Consider the following 18,782-nt stretch of genomic DNA (forward strand, 5'->3'; position numbering starts at 1 on the left):
GTCTGCCAATCACAAATGGGAAAAAAGTCCCGCTGGATTTTTTGGATGACGTTCAATTTTGTTTTTCAGAGGGGTATTGCTGCCCAATCCACCGCACACACAAACTTGAACCTCCCCACTCTGCACACCACAAACACGCAATGACCGCCAACGATAACAACGATTGCCTTTACAATGCTGGCAAGACTACCGTCATTTCCGGCTCTCTCGGTCTCGTCGTGTCCGCCATGCAGAACACTGTACAAAAGCACACCGAAGGCGCTAAAGGCGTCTTTACCAGAACAGGAGGCACCATCGCGCTCTTTGGTAATTAAACACTCGCGCAATGCGTCTAATCTTTCGCCATTCGTATTGCTGACACTCGACCTATTCATATACGCTTTATTCAGCTGCCATGGGTGGTATCTTTTCGTTGACCGAGTGCGCTTCCAAGAATATCCGTGGTGAGAGCGATCCATTGAATGCTGGTATTGCCGGTTGTGCCGCTGGTTTGGTGGCTGGTCTTAAGAGTAAGTATACAAGACATACATATGGGAAACGCCATGGAGTAGAAACAAGCTGACGACATTCCTTATACGATAATAGCCCATTCGATTGCCAAGATGTGCGCTGCTTGTGCAGGTGTTGGTGCTACTATGTACGCCTACGAAGCCTCTGGTGAATTCAAGGGTCTCATGGATGGAAAGACTCAACAGGAAAAGAAGGATTACAGAGACTCGTTCTTCAAGGGTTATAAGAAGGCTGAAGAGCAGGCATAAGCATCTCAATCTCATTCATACGCCATCGCCACTATTTCCCTCTCCTTGCCATTCTCTCGCTCGTTCTAGATTTTCCCCCATCAACAAAATGTGTGTTTGAGCCAACATATAAAAAATCTGTCTCTGCTTTTTTTTCTCGGATCAAACAGAAAAAACGTCATTATTATGGGTTCATGTGAGATATCTTCGTAAGGGGCGCATTAAATCTCGATTAAAGGCGACTTCAGTAAACTTATCCGACGCTGATGCTCGAGCATTGGATGCCATTGCCTTGTATTCTTGATCCGATAACGAGAGTGCTTCATGCAAACAATCGGCAAACGTATCAACAGTATTGGCCAAGTATCCAGTCCGCTTTCCATCATATTCAGTGACAATATCCAACTTTGGTCCTGCTGATTTGTGGGCTACGGGGATCAATCCTGCTGCCTGTTCCATCATCTTAATTAGCGTCTTCTCGTTATCCAAAGATCCCTGCTACTTACCATGTATTCAACAACGACAATACCAAAATGCTCATTCCACATTGTATGGAAGCCAACCTTGGACGTGGTTAAATTGGAAACAAGTACATCAAACGCCGCATTCACTTCAAATCGTACATAGTCCTACAAAGAACCCGCTCATTCAATATGACTCGTTGCTTGATACCTATATCCATTATTACCTGTACTCCCAAATCTTTGGCTTCTTGCTGTAGATTCTTGATTCGATTTTCATCTCCTTCATTGCGTGCACTTCCAATGAGAACCAACTCAAAATCAGGCGTATCTCTCCATTCAGGATGCTTCTCCAAGAGTTTAGCTAATGCCTTGATTTGCATTGAATGATCTTTCTCTGGTCTAAAGAATAAAATGTTACATTAACGATGATAATGGTTGCTATCCAATGATTCACGTACCTGAATTGAGCCACACTAACGATCTTTTGTTTACGACCCTCAAGGCTGTACTCGTTCAAGCGATCCGTATCACATGGTGGATACACAATATCGGCGTCGGTGCGCCAAAGACTGTCAATGTGTCCCTTTGTCCACGATGAATTCACCATCACAACCTCGGCAAACGATCCACACCAGCTATAAATGCGTGCAAAGATGCGGTAATAACTGCAAAGAAAAAAGTCAACAAAGGCCCTTTGATATTGCTACTCATTCTCCTTGATACTTACATCATTTTACCAGTGCTCCATATAGCATTCTGTGCTAGTCTTTCGTCGTTGTTGTATTGGCCACGGCGCTCATACACACGTTGTAACATATCTGAGCTAGTAAATTGGATATAAGAGTGGGCCAAATATGGATCATGATTATCAATCTTACCTGACGGTTGGATAATGGACATAGGCTGCAATTTTGACATGTGAAAGGTAATGAACAACTGGATATGTGAAAGCATAGCCCATGGTATCTATAGTAAGCGTGCGTGAAGAAAGTTCAGTACAAGTATGCATGATGAGATGTAATTAATGCGGATGTACTTACCAAAGAAAAGATCAGGCACCAATCGACTGATTGCCTCATAACCCATCACCATGGATGCCAGACTTTGCATAATCAACGTGAATCGAGGATAACTAAACAAAGGATATTAGCCTTTCGATTATTGATACAAGCGTGTGCAAGTCTTACCGATCATCCTCAACAAGGTATCGTGTATACAAGGGGACAATCGCTAATGTTCGAGGATTGATGTCAATACCGAAATTGTCCTACCAAATCATTGTATCAATATACGCCAATAGTTGATAGGTTGATGGCATACCTTTGCTTTGAAAAGCATTTGCTCCTTGGTAGCATCGGTATCGCCAGTGTACACAACGCAAATAACGTGAGGAAACTCCTTTTGAACGTCGCGAATAGCTGTCCACAAGACGCGTTCACCACCACCTCCTGCATTGCTGTCGAAACAAAGGTGAATGACAATGCTCTTGTTGTATGCTGATGAGCTTACCAGTATGGGTGGAAAAAGCCGAGGAAAATAGGTTCAGTGTCAAGAGATGGGTTGCCGAGCGATCCCAGTATACGCTGCCGATTCAGTTCCACATTGTTGAGCGTCCGTAAACGGATAAACCGATAAATGAGCCATGTTGCCACCAACGTTGCCGTAATCCAAAAGGTGATGGCCATTTTGAGCGAACAAAGCGTCAGGTACGACCGGCTATGCGGTGGTTCTTTGTGAAGGTGCTTTCGGTCAATTAAAAAGAGAGCAGCAAATCACGTTACTAGAACTGAATCTCTTATCGTAGGTTTACGTAGCTAGTCAGCATTGATCGATAGGCATCAAAATTAGGCATCGAATAGCTTTGGTTAGATGTTTGCATAAGAGTCAATTACAAGAAGAATGTATACAATCGCATGATGGTTTCTTTGTTTTGCACACAATTGATTATGCGAGGGAGGGAGAAGAGTGGTGCGTGATTATCATTGAAGTGAGCTCCTGCCTGCAACATTTGGTCATTTCAATTAGCTCATAAAGGGAGATAATGAAGTTTCATTGTGTATTTTCACCATAATCCTTTTGCCGTACATGCCATTGTTTCAAATTCATTTGAATGTGGTTATGAATGATAGATGAACCACTCACTTGTTTGATGTTGCATGGTAGCAAGCCAAGCTGGCATGTAACGAGGAATTGATGGATCATCTTACATAGTATGCCACAGCTCATTTGAATGTATGGGTTCTATCCTCAAGCATACGTGCTATATTGGAAAGGCTGTAGATTAGCCACGTGGCAAACCACGATACGTACACCTCTCATCCGTTTGATCCTGTAGAACACCCATCATCTAGTAGTACAGATCGAGAACTCTCTGGTGCACAATATTTAATGTATATTGCTATTTACATTTATTGGGTGCAAATGGTGGTGCTATTACTGGTGGTGGTGGTGGTTGTATCTACTTCGGGGGGATTGGCGGTGTTCATAGGAGTAGGATTGTTGTCATTGTTGTCTTGCTGAGATGGCTGATCTTTTTCAATTGGCGGGTCATATCGTGTAATCAAGTGCCGTACTTGATCCAAGTATTGAGACACATCCTCCGAGGGTAAAAACATGTTTGCTCGTAATGAATCCAAAAGCTTGTCTAGCCTGGTTCGGGTCTCGTGGAAAATTTCATGCATATCCACTTTGCTGTGCAACATGTTAATGTCTTGTGCACTCCTTCCCCATTATCTCTTTCCCACTTACTGCTCATAATCCTTGAACTCTTCCATCAAGTGCTCGAATTCTTTCATGACACTGGGTGATATATGATCGGTTTGGATTACAGTGCGACGACATGCGTATGGGAGTCCTAGGTTTCATGTTAATCCCGATAGCCATACCCAAATACCATATCCTTTGACTCACTAAATTGCTTGGTCTCGTTCCAGCGAGGACTGATGTGTAGATATTGTATTATTGAATGATCGCTGACAATGTCTGGATCGTAAGGTGTGACAATCACTCCAATAAATGGCTCGTCTCCAGTATCCTGATGCCGAAAGAGAGTCTAACAAAGTATACTTTAGTCGTTAGCTTTGTATAATATGTATGCGCACATGGCACTCTACCTGATATGATGTCTGATTCTCGATATCCCGTATACTTGGTTGTGGTTCAAAAGTAGGATGCGAATGGTACCAGCCAACAACGCCATACCCTTGCTCTGCAAAGACCTCACGTGCCCTCATTTCAGATTCCGGATCCATTTCACACTGGGAATATCATTAGCCCTAATCTCGTGCTTTCCATCAGTGATCTAATCCCACTTACTTGAATACCAGTACTCGTGCTACGACATGGGAATACACTCTGGACCTTGAGAAGCTTCACTCCATCTCGTACAACATAGTTGCCTCCAAGTAAACCAATAATCTCGGTATGTGCCAAATGTGAATGAAAATCCATCACAAGCTAATAAAGCATTGATTGGTTACCAAGGTACAGGCATACAAAATTAGCACATACCAATGCATCGCTTGTTATCTCCACTCTGAATGGTGCAGGATCTTCGTCGCTGTAGTAATCCACTGGTACAAGACGAAAGGGATCATAGCCGCGGCCAAACTCATCGCTGTTGTAATGCTTGGGTCGTTTGATTATCCGTTTAGGTCGTGACATGTCTGAAACAATAAAGCAATAAGTATGATGCAATCAAGGGGCTCAATGCTGCGCTTGCTCTTGGCTAATTTTTTTTACCTTTTGGTTTCCCATGTTCAATAACACGTCCTTCAAGCTCTTTTGGATCGACCCTGTTGTAAGTGTTGCACAACATGTTTGTGAGACTCGACTGGAGTGAAGCATTCCAGTTGGTCATATGACGTACCATTCTCCAAGTTCATTTCGAACTTTCCGTTTTCGTGGCCTAGTAAATGTTTGTATAAGCAACACGGAATTGCATCATTCTCTCTCTCCCACGTGCTGCTGGTATCGACGACGCCACTTACCCTTCATAGCCAATGACCAAATCTGCTGCAGCAAACATATCACCCTCATCCTCATCGAATGTTTTTTGAGCTATTCGCTTGGGTGGTCGTGGTGCATTGTTGATACAACCGACATTGATGGCTCCCACGCTTTCCAAATACTCGTGTACACGTCCAATCGCATTCACATCACCACAATCCTTAAGGCCCTTTCGTGCTGATGTTTTGGTCAGATAGCGAGGTCGACAAGCCTTCCATCCATCGAGTAAATGATTGCGAATCTTAAGATAGCGATCAGGTGTCTTTGATGCCTTGTTCTTGAACCATTCTGGATTGTTGGCTTTCTCATCTTCCCCGATAACGTATCTGTCAAATTGCTATATGAGACACACAATATGAGTAAAAAAGCGCATGTGCCTTCCCATGAGATCACTCCAAGCTACTAACCGTTTCAGAATCATCCTGATGTTGATCCATTATCTCGCTTTCCTCCATTTTGATGTCAACCTCCTTTGGCTCATCAGGATCCAGTGGTATCGTAGCGGTCGCTATTGGATGCGGATCCTCTTCCTCTTTCAATGTTGTGGTATGATCCTCAATTGAATTGTCGTCTGTTTTGCTGGAAAAAACCTCCTCCTTTTCTGGAGTCGAATCCCTTTCCTCTGTTGTCTCCGCAATGACATCCTTCTCATCCATGGTATCGATCTTCTCTTCCTCTTCCTCCTTCTTCACTTCCACATCCTCTTGTTCTTCGGTAAAATGAATGTCTGGCACCTCTTGATCATCATCCGATCCTTCAGTAATAGATATATCCTCATCGTCCTCATCCATGACGACGTTATCCGTATTAAGTGGCGTTGATGGCGTTGTCTCCAATCTGGGTGCAGTATCATTATTTGGAGAATGTTCAATGACGGTTTCTGGGATGGTGGTATCTTGGCTCTTTGTCGACTCGACTTTGGATGCCTATAACATAGAAATCAATCAGCTTTTCATCCATCCAACGATACCACGTGATTGAATACCTTGTTGTCAGATGCCGTCCAATGCCTTGCTCGATTCTTGCACTGTAAAGGATTTCGAGTCTTGACATCGTTGGCAATTGCCTTCCAATTTCCATGGCCATGTGTGTTCTACTCATGCCAACATCAACATCCTATTCTTATCGATCATCCTTGACTTACTATTGCCTCACGTAATCGTTCATCTTCATCGGCAGCCCAACGTGTTTTGTGTGATGGAAGTGATGCGGATGATCTTGCTGATATGAAATAAGTACAATGAAGCATGGTTGCATACAAACGCATAATGAAGACAACAACAAACCTTCAGGCTTTGGTTTCTTTGATGGCTGCTTTTTACGTTTGCTTGGAGAAGACATGGTCGCTAGCGTATCGTTGCCGTAATAATACTGTTCCTCGGCAAGCATTTGTTCAATCAGCTCTCGCGATCGATCGTCCATATCCTATGGTGAAGCGTTGTGCCTGACGTTAGCTTTCTTGCTAGAATGAGAACTGGGATAAAGCATTCTATATTACATTATGGAAGTGCAATGGTGGATCAACCGATTCTGAAGATATGGTCCTAGTTGGAGAATGGGGAGACCGCGTCAGTTGATCAGGATTGGGTACAATAGCTGACGATCGACTCACGTGAGTGTCTGATCGGTGGGTATCGTTGAAGGTTCATTGGAGATATTGTCGTCGTCGTCAATGTCAATGAATTCGTTTTCGTCGTCGCGGTTCATTGGAAGAGGGAAGAGTGAGAAAACAGCAACGTATATGGAGAGCGGGTGAACCTCTGTGAAAGACTTCAATGATAGCCCTTCCACCCACCACCACCACCACCTCCACTGCTCATCGGAGCATCAAAAGCACAACCAAATCGTCCTTTGTACTATCCATCATTGACCACCCGTTTGCATGAAATACATCAGAGGATACCCGACTTTGAAAAAAATCCAGTATACCGGTACATGAGGCATTTATCACATTGGTCAACCAGCAATCAAACACTGCAGGTTAGATAAACGTGTGAGTTTTTGGATGTTTCCCACCATTTACAGCCATGTATGGTTAAAAAGAAATAAAAAAAGAAGGTTGGCAAGGAGAGACTCGATGCATGTTATCAACGGGAAAAAAGAATGCACCTCGTAGTAGACCAAAAAGGAAAAACATGGTGCTTGCTTACAACATGACAAAAAGGGATGATCTATACATACAACTTGCCTGTTATCATCACCATCACCACCAGCCAACCATCGTCAGATGACTTTCCTCCTCCATGTTGTTGGTCAACAAAGAGCGTTCATCGAGCCAGCGTCATATTGCATCTTTTTTTGTTGATGCAACACATCAGGCCAATTGTGCCAAGCACTCAACAAGAAGATGCTCCTTACATGATATCGCTGCGATGAAAGTGCTATTTGCACGATAACAATAAAGTTGCTCAGGTTATTGACAGCGTTCATTAGAGTCCAGTGTTTTTTAAGTATGGGTTGAAACATGAGCACGCGCAAGAAAAGGATATGTACGAAAGAGTGGCATATGCAACTCGGCGGGAGGCACGTGTGATGAAGCGATGTGTTTTTGCAGATCAGATGAATCACAAACGGGATCCTCCCCATTTGCAAGCAACATCCTTTGTTTCACAATTTTTCTTTCTACATGCCTGCAGCGAACGAGTGGGAACCTCGACTATATAAAGTGGAGATCAAATCAACCACTTTAAGCTTTCACTCATATCCCTTCCCCTCTTCCTCCTTCCCTTCTTGTCACTTTTTGGATACACATTGCAAGTGCCCAAGAGTTATCTTGTCTCCATAGCTCATCTTCTATCAGCACCATGTCAGCTAAAAATGATCCAGGGGACAAAGTCCTCGAAGGCACTATCGAAATGAAGGCTGAAGTCACCAATGAAAAGCCGTTGCGCAACACGCGTGATCTTCCTGATATCAAAAACCTTACCGTGGAAGAGTTGTATGACAAAGACAAGTATGATTTGTCCACCATGGAGCCTGGCGATGTCTTTGTCTTGCTACAGTAAGTGTTGTATCATTAACCTGCATACATTTACCAGTCATTCACCCATCATCTTTTCGTTTTCTTTGATAGAACGTCATCTGAAGGTCTCACCTCCAATGAAGCTGCAGCTCGTGTGGAGAAGTTTGGATACAACAAAATCGAGCACAAGGAACAAAATCCATTCTTACAATTCCTTGGTTTCATGTGGAATCCTCTATCATGGGTGATGGAAGCTGCTGCCATTGTTGCTATTGCTCTTTCAAACGGCGAAGGCCGTCCACCAGATTGGCCTGATTTTGTTGGCATTGTCTTGTTGTTGTTGGCCAACTCCTTGATTGGTTTTCTTGAAGAACGTCAAGCTGGTAATGCTGTCAAGGCCTTGATGGAAGCACTGGCACCCGAATGCAAGGTTAAACGTGATGGCGAGTGGCAAACAATGGAAGCTGCCAACTTGGTACCAGGCGACATTATTAGTATCAAGCTGGGTGATGTCGTGCCTGCTGATGGTCGTCTTATCACAGCTCATGGTGCAGTCTCAATCGATCAAGCAGCTCTTACAGGCGAATCATTACCAGTGGGCAAAGAAGTTGGCGATGAGGTGTTTTCAGGATCAACGGTGAAACAAGGCGAAGCCGAGGCAGTGGTGATTGGTACTGGTCTCAATACTTTCTTTGGTCGTGCAGCCAAACTTGTAGGCGAGGCTGGTGATGAGCTTGGTCATTTGCAAACCATTTTGGCAAGCATTGGTAACTTTTGCTTGTGCAGCATTGGCATCTTCGTGGTGCTTGAGATCATCATCATGTATGCAGCGTTCCATTATTCTTATCGGCGTGGTATTGACAACATCCTCGTATTGCTCATTGGCGGTATTCCAATTGCCATGCCAACCGTCTTATCCGTTACCTTGGCGATTGGTGCCAAACAGCTTGCTGAACATAAGGCTATTGTCACTCGCATCACTGCTATTGAAGAAATGGCAGCTGTTACCATCTTGTGCTCTGATAAAACCGGTACATTGACCTTGAACAAGCTGATCGTTGATAAGCCCACCGTCAAGTGCTATGCTGAATTGGATGCAGATGAAATCATGCTGATCTCATCATATGCCTCGCGTACTGAGAATCAAGATGCCATTGACTTTTGCATTGTCAACTCATTGCCTGATAGTAAGCAAGCTCGTGAAGGCATTGAAGAACTTGAATTCAAGCCGTTTAATCCCGTTATCAAGCGCACGGAGATCACCTATAAGCGTCTATCCGATGGCAAAGTTATGCGTGCTACTAAGGGCATGTCGGCATTCATCATGGATTTGTGCACACGCAACAAAACGGATCAACAAATCAAGCAGCTCGAAGAAGATGTCGATGAATTTGCACGCCGTGGTTTACGTTCACTTGCTGTTGCTGTGGATGAGGTCCCAAGTGGAGATCCTGAAGGTGAAGGTCTTGGTTTTCGACTCGTTGGTCTGCTTCCCATTTATGATCCTCCTCGTTCTGATACCAAGGAAACAATCGATCGTGCCATTGCATTGGGTGTGCAAGTTAAAATGATTACGGGCGATCAATTGGCTATTGCAAAAGAAACCGGTCGTCGTCTTGGCATGGGTGATGACATGTACCTTTCCCAATCTCTCAAAGAAGGTCCACCACCAGGATCTGGATATACCACCGTGGATGATCTCGTGCTCAAGTGTGATGGCTTTGCTGGTGTGTATCCCGAACACAAGTATGAAATTGTTGAACGATTACAAGCAATGGGCCACATGACAGCTATGACAGGTGATGGTGTCAACGATGCACCAGCACTTTCCAAATCCAATGTGGGTGTTGCCGTTGCCGATGCATCCGATGCAGCTCGTTCAGCAGCCGACATTGTATTGACCGAACCAGGTTTATCAGTCATCATTGAAGCGTTTGTTCATTCACGTCGTATCTTCCAGCGAATGCGAAATTATTCAATCTACACTTGCTCGGTCACCATTCGTATCGTTGTTGGTTTTGCTATTATGTGCTTTGCTTTCGAGTTTGATTTCCCACCTTTCCTTGTGCTGATTATTGCTGTCATCAATGATGGTACTATCATGACCATATCCAAGGATCGCGTACGTCCATCACCTTTCCCTGATAGCTGGAATCTCTTTGAGATCTTTTCTTATGCGATTGTCTATGGCCTCTACCTTGCTGCTTCAACCATTGTGTTCTTTGCCGTTCTTTACAAGACGTCGTTTTTCCAAACCCACTTTGGTGTGCAAAACTTTACCGATCCAAACGATCCAGTATTACACGCGGTGATTTATCTTCAAGTGGCATCCATTTCTCAAGGTCTCATTTTTGTTACTCGCTCGCATGGATTCTTTTTTATGGAACGACCATCAACATTGCTCATGTGTGCATTCGTTCTAGCACAAATTGTGGCGACATTTATCTCAGTGTATGCACAATGGGGATTCACCAGCATTCAAGGTAGTGGCTGGACATTGGCAGGCATTGCATGGGTATGGAACTTTGTTTGGTTTCCTCCCCTCGATTGGCTTAAATTTGCTATGCAACGTGTATTCCGTCCAAAGTCAACAGCTGCCGCCATCCAACAAGGTGCTGGTGCCCCTCGTTCGAGACGCTCATCCATTGTTTCCACCTCAGCATCAGCACGCTATTATGCCAATCGCACACGATCACTACGTGCTCTCGAACGTCCTCGTAACTTTGGTCGTCGTTTGCTTGGCCTCAACAAGAAATTGTCCATGGATCCAACGGAGTTACGTCGTTTCTCTTCTATTCAGGTACAATTTTGTGGTCCAGCATGAAACAACCAGCACATGTACTAATTAACATGAATGCATTGTGTACTTTGTTGTAGACGAGTCAAGCCGCTCAAGTGCTCAACAGTGGCAACAACAACAACCGATCATAGCTCTTATCATGATTGCACGTATCTTTTACTTCAATCCTTTTCCCTTTGTGCTTATTACAATTAGAAGTGTATATAATAAGTGTTGATGTAATAAGATGGAAAATTGTAACACCTTCCTGGTTGTTATGCTTCTTTGTTTTGATGAATGTATTTAAAGAAATCATAACGCTCATGGATGTGAGCCTGCAGCATAAAAGTCTTTGCTATATGGGCTTAACTCTCTATCTTCCACATCTCCATCTCCATTGCAAACGACTATATATAACCCAAATTGCAATCTCATTTATTGTTAAGCTATCTATGATAACCTTTGCCGTTTCTTACTAATATGGTTGCCGAGTGAGTCTGCGTCTATTTCATCTTTGTGTTCGAGCTTGCCATTTGTCTCAGCCTCATGTCGATACTTTTTCATAAAAGCCTGCATGTCCTGCTCAAATCTATTCTCGTCAATACTCTTGCGTATAGATGCCATGAATTGCTCCAGCTGGTATACGTTATGGCTATCATTAAAATAATAAGTCAACCAGTCTTCTCATGCACCCATAATAAGCCATACCTCATTAATAGAAGCGGTCCAAGCATTTCGTGAGCATTGAGGAGATGGTGGATATATGCCTGAGTATGGGGTGTGCTGCAGGAATAACATTTACATGATGGATCAATGGGATCAAACGTCTGGGATAGCTCCTTTTTCCACAAATTGAGTGTCTTTTCTTCAGGCTCGCTCTGGGTCTCAAGATCGGCCGTTTCTCCAAACTTGAAGATGATAGCTCTACCCTTCTCCGTCATTTGATATGCGTAGCTCCCATCGAAAAGGTCAATTCCATTTGTAATTCCTTGGAGGATCTTCTCTATAGAAGAATTAGCCTATCCATAATGGTTATGTAATCGTCGTAATTTACCTGGAGTGGATAATCCATATGCTAGTCTTGGTTTGTCCTTTGGTAAGTGGTCGATGGTTGTCTTGAAGCATTTATCAATTTCATCATCCTTGAGTTCAAAGGCATTGAGGATGAAACCTTCCCCATGGACAAGAAGTGAGATGATATCCACATATCCTACATACTCTTTCCTTCCTACATACCTTGAACATCCTTTTCGGCTGTAGCAAAAGCTGAACGCACACGCTCTTCCTCATTGTTGTATCCAACAACAGGGGCCATAATGGGTATATTGAGCTCCTAATTGGATAGACGATCTTAGGATCATTGTATGCAGCCTTTCCATCCGTATAATAATAGTACCTGTGCTTTGGGCAAGGATTCATTCAACCATCGCAACGTGCGATCCACACCCTTGATGATCCGCTTCGATTTGATCTCTTCACCAGCCTTGACGGTATCTGCAAATGGAGCGCACCAATCGGGTCGATATGCATTCAAGGCTTTGATCCAAGTCTCTGTAGTGATTCTCTGCACACCACTATTTGTATCAACAGCGATAAACTTGTCAGAATTGGCAGCCGTCGGCGCTAATTTGATGGGATCACGCACATCCAAAAACAACAATTGATCCTGTAACACCCATCACCCATTAATGGCCATGCATAAGAATACAATAGGTGATCGACAAACCTGCATGTTCAAGTACTTGTGTAGGCCATGTGGATAGTTGAATGATGGCGGCTCCTTTTTATCCACGCTATAATGAACCATGGAATCAATATGGCTGTTGATCGCTTATCATAGAATAGGTTCTTACAAATGATCCAATGATACTTGAACGGACTCGACAGGTAGTTGCTTCAAGTTGTCAGCCACCAAATGAGGTACCGATCCGCGTAATGTGTATGTGAGACAGGCTGGCGTTTGAATGGTCTTGTTCTTTTGTGCGAAATGGACTGATCCTCGACGTAGCGACGTTGCATTCTCGGCTGAATGGAGGTTGAAGATGCGCATCCTGCTCATGAAGCTGTTGACGTGGTTTGTTTTGCGCAAGAGTAAAAATTGGTAGTGTGGTGACACAAGGCGAGTGTCATTGTTGTGGAGACATGTGGTGGTGGCTGCATTGAGAAACAAAGAGCCTCCTACTTCCCCAGCAAACTCAATCCTTCATTTTCTGTGTTGCCACATGGCATTCATTATACGTCCTACACACACGCACACGCTTGTTTTCATGTACGTATCACGTGCTCTTTTCTCTCTCACACTCTCTCACATGCAATAAAGAGTCGTTGTTTTGAAGAACAGTTGCTAGACTTTAGTGCTGCATAATTCTGCAATCAATGCGTCCATTCCTTATACAGTATGATTTATAGCACAACCATGCTCGAGATGATGTCAATAGCACGTAATACGCCACAATGACTTTTACATGGACGCACCGTGACCATCCTCTTTCAAGCGGCGGTCCATGCAATATGATCTCAGAGAAAAAGATATCACCGCCCCTTGTTGATGCTGTTTATAGACCATCTGCTGCACTACCACGTGGATGGATGCTGACTTGAATGCATATACCCTATTGGCAGAATTCCTCCTATCATTACTATAGAAAAGCTGATCCAGATCGTTGGTATAGGTCATAAAACACATCCATCATTTGAAACAAAGTTGCATTTTCAATTGGCAATGATGCTCCCTTTAGCTCTCAAACATACATTTACGCAGTCATCACTCAGCTCAATCTCCGGCCAGGAGGTTAGTGTATGTGTGCGCGAATGAGAGCATTGCAGTGTGCTATGTACCTTTGTAAGCAAGGAAATACAAGGTGGGGGGAGGATGTCGACAACGTAAATACAATCCCCAAGCAAACTAGTGATCGTTTCAGCAAAATGAATATCCTTATTTGACCTCGTGTAGCATACGAATCAATATCCAAAACTGCAATTGAAGTTGCCATGGCTATGTAATTGCCAAGAAAAAGCGGGTGAAGTATGTTCATGATATAACTTTGGTGTTTGCTCGGGAGCAAAATCGGATATGTAATGGGGGAGTGAAAGTATTTTGCTTTTTTTGTCTCTTTATTGCCTCGGCTTCTGCCTCAGATTTAAACTCGTGTGTATATACCCACATTTAGCAAAAAAGACCTCCAAGCCCGCATTTGCTGCTTACAAGGATATGCTGTAGATGACGCTTTATACTACATCCACAAGCCATTAGCATTCTTGATTAGATGACCAATGTGTCCACCAAGGAACCGATATTAGTACCATGGCATGATCATTGTTGTACCTAGTGCAATGTCCAGAACTCAAAGTTGCAACATGTAAACATTGAATGTACACATAAGCTACCATTACAGTCATTGTGTGACATTGCATTCAGGGATTTGACTCAAAATAAAATCAGTGTAACATACGAGACATGACAAACCAGTGTCCTCAGTTAAGGCGATATTATCAAAAACGGGCAAAACGAGACATACTTTTATAAATGTTGCACGAGCTTCATGGCGGCGAAAACTTATCCCCCTTCCGTCAAAGTGGTACCGACGAGGGGCACAGACAACACCACCATATAAAAGCAAGGGGACCCTTTTAAACATTTTTTCTTTCTTACTTCTTTAAGCTCCATTCCCTTTCCTTTCATTCCCCTGACTTTCCTTGTAACGCGCATTTCCCATTTCCCCCGTCATGCTCGTGAAAACCATCGCCATTTCCTTGGCTCTTGCTCAATCTGCCAACACCTTTGTCGCTGGTGTTGAGTACTGGAAGAACTTCAAGACTCAAGTCGACCCTACCAACATCACGATACCCAAGATTGATCAAACCACTTCGCTCGATCCTACTGCTCAATGCCAATACTACACTCCTCAAAATTTCGAATTTGATCAATCCCAATGGCCCAATGCTTGGGAAATTGCTACCAGCAATGGCATGAACGAGACCGAAGAATTCAAGAACCTTTACAACTCCATTGATTGGGACAAGGCTCCAAAGAACATCTCCGTTCGCGTTATGCTTGAGGATGGCTCCGTTGACATGAGTGGTAAGTAGTCTTCAAGTATCATGCTATTGAATATCATTGTTAAAACCTCTACTTAGATTATGATGAATCCGAGGATCCTGATTGTTGGTGGTCGGCCACTACTTGTACTGTGGTAAAGTATCCAAGTTAAAGATTCCATCATCATCAACATTGGTATTGATCTTTTATCATCATCACAATTTTGATAGCCCAAGCACAAGGATGTCAACGCTGATATTTACGCTTGCCCTGAACCTGAAACTTGGGGTCTTACCTATGACGATGGTCCTAACTGCTCGCATAATGCTTTCTACGACTTCCTCGAGCAAAACAAGCTCAAAGCTAGTAAGTTTTTATTGTCCATCCATATCACTCAAGATGAATCGTGTACTAAATACCGTTTTTACTTTCAGCCATGTTCTACATTGGTTCCAACGTTGTCGATTGGCCCTATGGTGCCATGCGTGGTATCAAGGATGGCCATCACATTGCCGATCACACATGGTCTCACCAAATGATGACCACTTTGTCTAACGAAGAAGTCCTTGCCGAGCTCTACTACACCCAAAAGGCTATCAAGATGGCCACAGGTGTGACACCCAAGCATTGGCGTCCTGTAAGTGATCATCGCGGTATCATTAGCAACGTACAATACTAACAATTCCATTATTGACAATATAGGCTTATGGTGATGTTGATGATCGTGTCCGTTGGATTGCCACCCAATTGAACTTGACCACTGTGCTCTGGAACCTTGACACCGATGACTGGGCAGCTGGTGAATCCGTTCCCAAGTCCACCGTTGAGAAGACCTACCAAGACTTTGTTGAGATGGGTAGCAATGGCACCTTCGCCACCAGTGGCAACATCGTTTTGACTCATGTAAGTAACCCACATTCATATCTGTTTCGGTAAGATCACATTATTAACATAACTATCCTAAAGGAAATCGACAACACCACCATGCAACTCGCTTTGGATTACCTTCCCAAGATCCAAAAGACCTACGATCACGTGCTTGACGTTGCCACCTGTATGAACATCACCCACCCTTACATTGAAGAAACCATTTCCTTCCCTTCCTTCAGCAAGGCCGTTTCCAGCAATAGCACCGCCTCTGCATCTGCCTCTTCTTCTAGCGCTGCCAAGAGCTCTGGTTCCGTTGCCTCTGGTACTACCAAGCAAGGTGCCGCTGATCCTTCCAGCTCTTCCATGAGTGAAGAGGCTTCTGGTGAATCAGGTGCTTCATCCATTGTTGCTGCCGTTCCTATCACTGCATTGATTGCAGCTGTTTCTGCCTTGTTCTTCTAAGTTATATGTACTAGAGGATCCCTCTTCAAGTGCAATAAGATTATACTCATTTCAAAACATCTCTAAACCCCCTTGTGTTAATTTAACATCAATGTAATAAAAGCTGTACTGATATATCAGCGTAACCATGAGCTCCTTTTGTGTATGCGTATAACAATTATCAGGTGTATTATGTAGTTCACAATGGCACACACTCAAGTTGAAAATTACTAGTGGCTAATCTTCATTATCACAGTGCTCTTAATGTCATGCATGCTTCTGTCATCGACAGCTCGCTGGGGAAATTAAATGGCGGGATCCAGCTGCTCCACGACTTGAGACAATGCGTCTCTTCTCTTTCCCCTTCCTCTGTTTTATCCCATTCACGACGTTGCGATCAAGGTAATGTACTATAAAGTAGTGCTCTTGTTGGCTGTGAGGTATTAATGTAGTTCTGAACATGCAATGTCAGGGAGTGAGCGTGTCAAAGTGCTGAGGAATGAGCGTGGTTGGTGGTTGGTGGTTGCCATGGCGATATTGTTGCTTCCTCTTGTTCGTTGCTATTCCTGCTCTATGCTTGGTGTCAACAGGTACATTCAGAGTCCAATGTTGCAGCGTAACTTGTTCCATTGACGTGTTAGCTTGTATAGAGGGCAAGTTTGGTCTCAAGACGTGGGCTCGTTTGGCGTTTTGTTTCGGCTCAACTATACTACACCATGGTTTTCGATTTCCAGTAACCAACAACAAAGGGGTGCTTGTGTATATGGAAAAGGCAAGTGCAATGAAACAAACAATGAAAAGGATGTTCATTGTGCGTGTGTGCTAATAATGAATTGAATAGGTTTCTTTGGTCAGGCAATGCAACTTGGGGCATCATCATCATCATCTCTTTGGGTTCAAGTCCCAGCCTGTATCAAGTGGTCGCTGCGTCGCTCTGCACTAGCCAAGTGTGCTGGAAAGCTTCTTGCAACGCGTCCAGGGCTCTATAGGCCTGCGTTTGAGTTGATGGGTCGATGACGATGGGTTGTTGGAAGAGCACGGTCACCGTGTTGAGGTAAAAGGGGATTTGCAACAGCTTGTGAATGTGTTTAACCAACACGCTCTTCTCGTGATAGGCTCGTTCTTTCCCTTGAGGATTTCTTTTCATGAGGTGGGAAATGATTGGAAGGATTGGATTGGGGATCATTCTTTCTTTGGAGAGGATGAATGAGGACAGCTATGAGCCTGGCCTCTACGTAAGTGATGTCCTTCCTTGCCATGGATCGAACTGGCCTTGTGTGATTCGTGCAGTGCTTTCTCAAGAACAAGGGGTCGCCCGACGTTGCTCGTATGGTGGTGATTTGATTTGTGAATTCCTTCTGATTTGCTTTCTTCCTTGGAGAGGATCGCCTAACGGTATACCAAATCATCATCATTCCCGGTATCAGACGATCTAACTTGGTTGGTTTTTATTTGTAGAGATGACGATTACGATGATTACCATATTCACAACAATGACGATTACGATGATCACCCCATCTACAACGATGACGACGATGACGACAACGAGATTCAAAAGGAAGCCTGCAAGATCCCATTCTTTTCAACTTGTGTATTTTTGGATGTTGGTGTGACGGATGAGATTGAGGACTGGTGACGAGTACCAGTAGGAATGGTGACGGAGGACGACTACGACGATGGTGGTGGCAATGTACAGTACATAGCAAGATAGCTAGATGAAATAAAGCATTGTTTATTTATTACACGCTTGTTGGAGGTTGCTAGCTTGTGGATTACATACTATTGCTTCGAAGATGGAATAATAAAGGTGGTCCGGTTACTGTATCGGTCATGCAAGAAGTATATGGCTTTTGTGATGCGATAAGGAGGAGTGGGAAGAGGGATGAGCTTGAGAAGAGAAAAAGTGAAGAGATCCCTCCATTGAGTTCCAGGATGAGTGACCCATTCACTATGTATATGTATCTTTTTACATATACAAATTGGTTTATGCAGCTCGACTTCCTTCTACGTGCAAATGTGATACATACCTTGACACACCTTCATTATTGGATGCTGTTTACTTACGTACCTTCACAAAAGGCAATCATCATCATCATCCATTTGTGTAGCAACCTGTCAAGGACGTGGTCTGTGTAACCACCACGTGCCGTTTCACTCAGCTCTTCATCTTTCCGTTAATGCAGCCGACACCATCCACTAGGAAAAAGCAACTCCATCACGCTTACAGCATAGGTAAGACATAAAGACGCCTGTATCTCCAAACTTTACAATGAAACGTGGGTTTTTTATTAGAGCAATGTGCTCGGCTTGGCCAACTGCACCTTGTGTGAAAATTCCGCGTTCAATGTCGCAAACAGCCCAAAAAATATTTTTTGGTCGTCGTCGTCGAAGAGGTCGACCCCCAGATCCAGTTTGGCTGGTGGCGACATTGCGATATCTGGGATTGGCAAGCTTGATCGTGAAACTTTCACACAAGGTGCAG

General features: G+C 43.8%; 6 protein-coding genes across 6 annotated transcripts; 3 read left to right on the top strand and 3 right to left on the bottom strand.

The window, feature by feature from the left end:
* Positions 1 to 140: 140 nt before the first annotated feature.
* Positions 141 to 758, top strand: O0I10_009019 (uncharacterized protein; the record flags this gene model as incomplete). Its single annotated transcript, XM_058489017.1, has 3 exons — positions 141 to 306; positions 390 to 509; positions 586 to 758. The coding sequence occupies 3 exons, from the start codon at positions 141 to 143 to the stop codon at positions 756 to 758; spliced, it is 459 nt and encodes a 152-aa protein (XP_058340243.1).
* A 171-nt stretch (positions 759 to 929) lies between these two features.
* On the bottom strand, positions 930 to 2,886 carry O0I10_009020 (uncharacterized protein; the record flags this gene model as incomplete). The annotated part of the gene is made up of 10 exons (XM_058489018.1): positions 930 to 1,187; positions 1,244 to 1,366; positions 1,426 to 1,600; positions 1,660 to 1,866; positions 1,929 to 2,024; positions 2,080 to 2,167; positions 2,242 to 2,333; positions 2,389 to 2,468; positions 2,522 to 2,657; positions 2,711 to 2,886. The coding sequence occupies 10 exons, from the start codon at positions 2,884 to 2,886 to the stop codon at positions 930 to 932; spliced, it is 1,431 nt and encodes a 476-aa protein (XP_058340244.1).
* A 723-nt stretch (positions 2,887 to 3,609) lies between these two features.
* Positions 3,610 to 6,916, bottom strand: O0I10_009021 (uncharacterized protein; the record flags this gene model as incomplete). The annotated part of the gene is made up of 15 exons (XM_058489019.1): positions 3,610 to 3,892; positions 3,950 to 4,055; positions 4,112 to 4,253; positions 4,315 to 4,458; positions 4,517 to 4,657; positions 4,712 to 4,866; positions 4,943 to 4,995; positions 5,070 to 5,108; positions 5,191 to 5,546; positions 5,617 to 6,135; positions 6,195 to 6,302; positions 6,354 to 6,430; positions 6,496 to 6,634; positions 6,708 to 6,753; positions 6,822 to 6,916. The coding sequence occupies 15 exons, from the start codon at positions 6,914 to 6,916 to the stop codon at positions 3,610 to 3,612; spliced, it is 2,403 nt and encodes an 800-aa protein (XP_058340245.1).
* A 1,097-nt stretch (positions 6,917 to 8,013) lies between these two features.
* On the top strand, positions 8,014 to 11,102 carry O0I10_009022 (plasma-membrane proton-efflux P-type ATPase; the record flags this gene model as incomplete). Its single annotated transcript, XM_058489020.1, has 3 exons — positions 8,014 to 8,210; positions 8,283 to 10,971; positions 11,049 to 11,102. The coding sequence occupies 3 exons, from the start codon at positions 8,014 to 8,016 to the stop codon at positions 11,100 to 11,102; spliced, it is 2,940 nt and encodes a 979-aa protein (XP_058340246.1).
* A 298-nt stretch (positions 11,103 to 11,400) lies between these two features.
* O0I10_009023 (uncharacterized protein) lies at positions 11,401 to 13,009 on the bottom strand (the record flags this gene model as incomplete). The annotated part of the gene is made up of 7 exons (XM_058489021.1): positions 11,401 to 11,602; positions 11,659 to 11,953; positions 12,005 to 12,121; positions 12,187 to 12,283; positions 12,347 to 12,616; positions 12,677 to 12,743; positions 12,804 to 13,009. 7 exons carry the CDS (start codon positions 13,007 to 13,009, stop codon positions 11,401 to 11,403), a joined length of 1,254 nt encoding a protein of 417 aa, XP_058340247.1.
* Positions 13,010 to 14,676: 1,667 nt separating this feature from the next.
* On the top strand, positions 14,677 to 16,321 carry O0I10_009024 (uncharacterized protein; the record flags this gene model as incomplete). Its single annotated transcript, XM_058489022.1, has 6 exons — positions 14,677 to 15,031; positions 15,088 to 15,143; positions 15,220 to 15,355; positions 15,424 to 15,626; positions 15,692 to 15,892; positions 15,956 to 16,321. The coding sequence occupies 6 exons, from the start codon at positions 14,677 to 14,679 to the stop codon at positions 16,319 to 16,321; spliced, it is 1,317 nt and encodes a 438-aa protein (XP_058340248.1).
* Between the last annotated feature and the right edge of the window lie 2,461 nt (positions 16,322 to 18,782).

This window comes from Lichtheimia ornata (assembly GCF_029851405.1).
Source record: "Lichtheimia ornata isolate CBS 291.66 chromosome Unknown scaffold00050, whole genome shotgun sequence".
NCBI lineage: Eukaryota > Fungi > Mucoromycota > Mucoromycetes > Mucorales > Lichtheimiaceae > Lichtheimia > Lichtheimia ornata.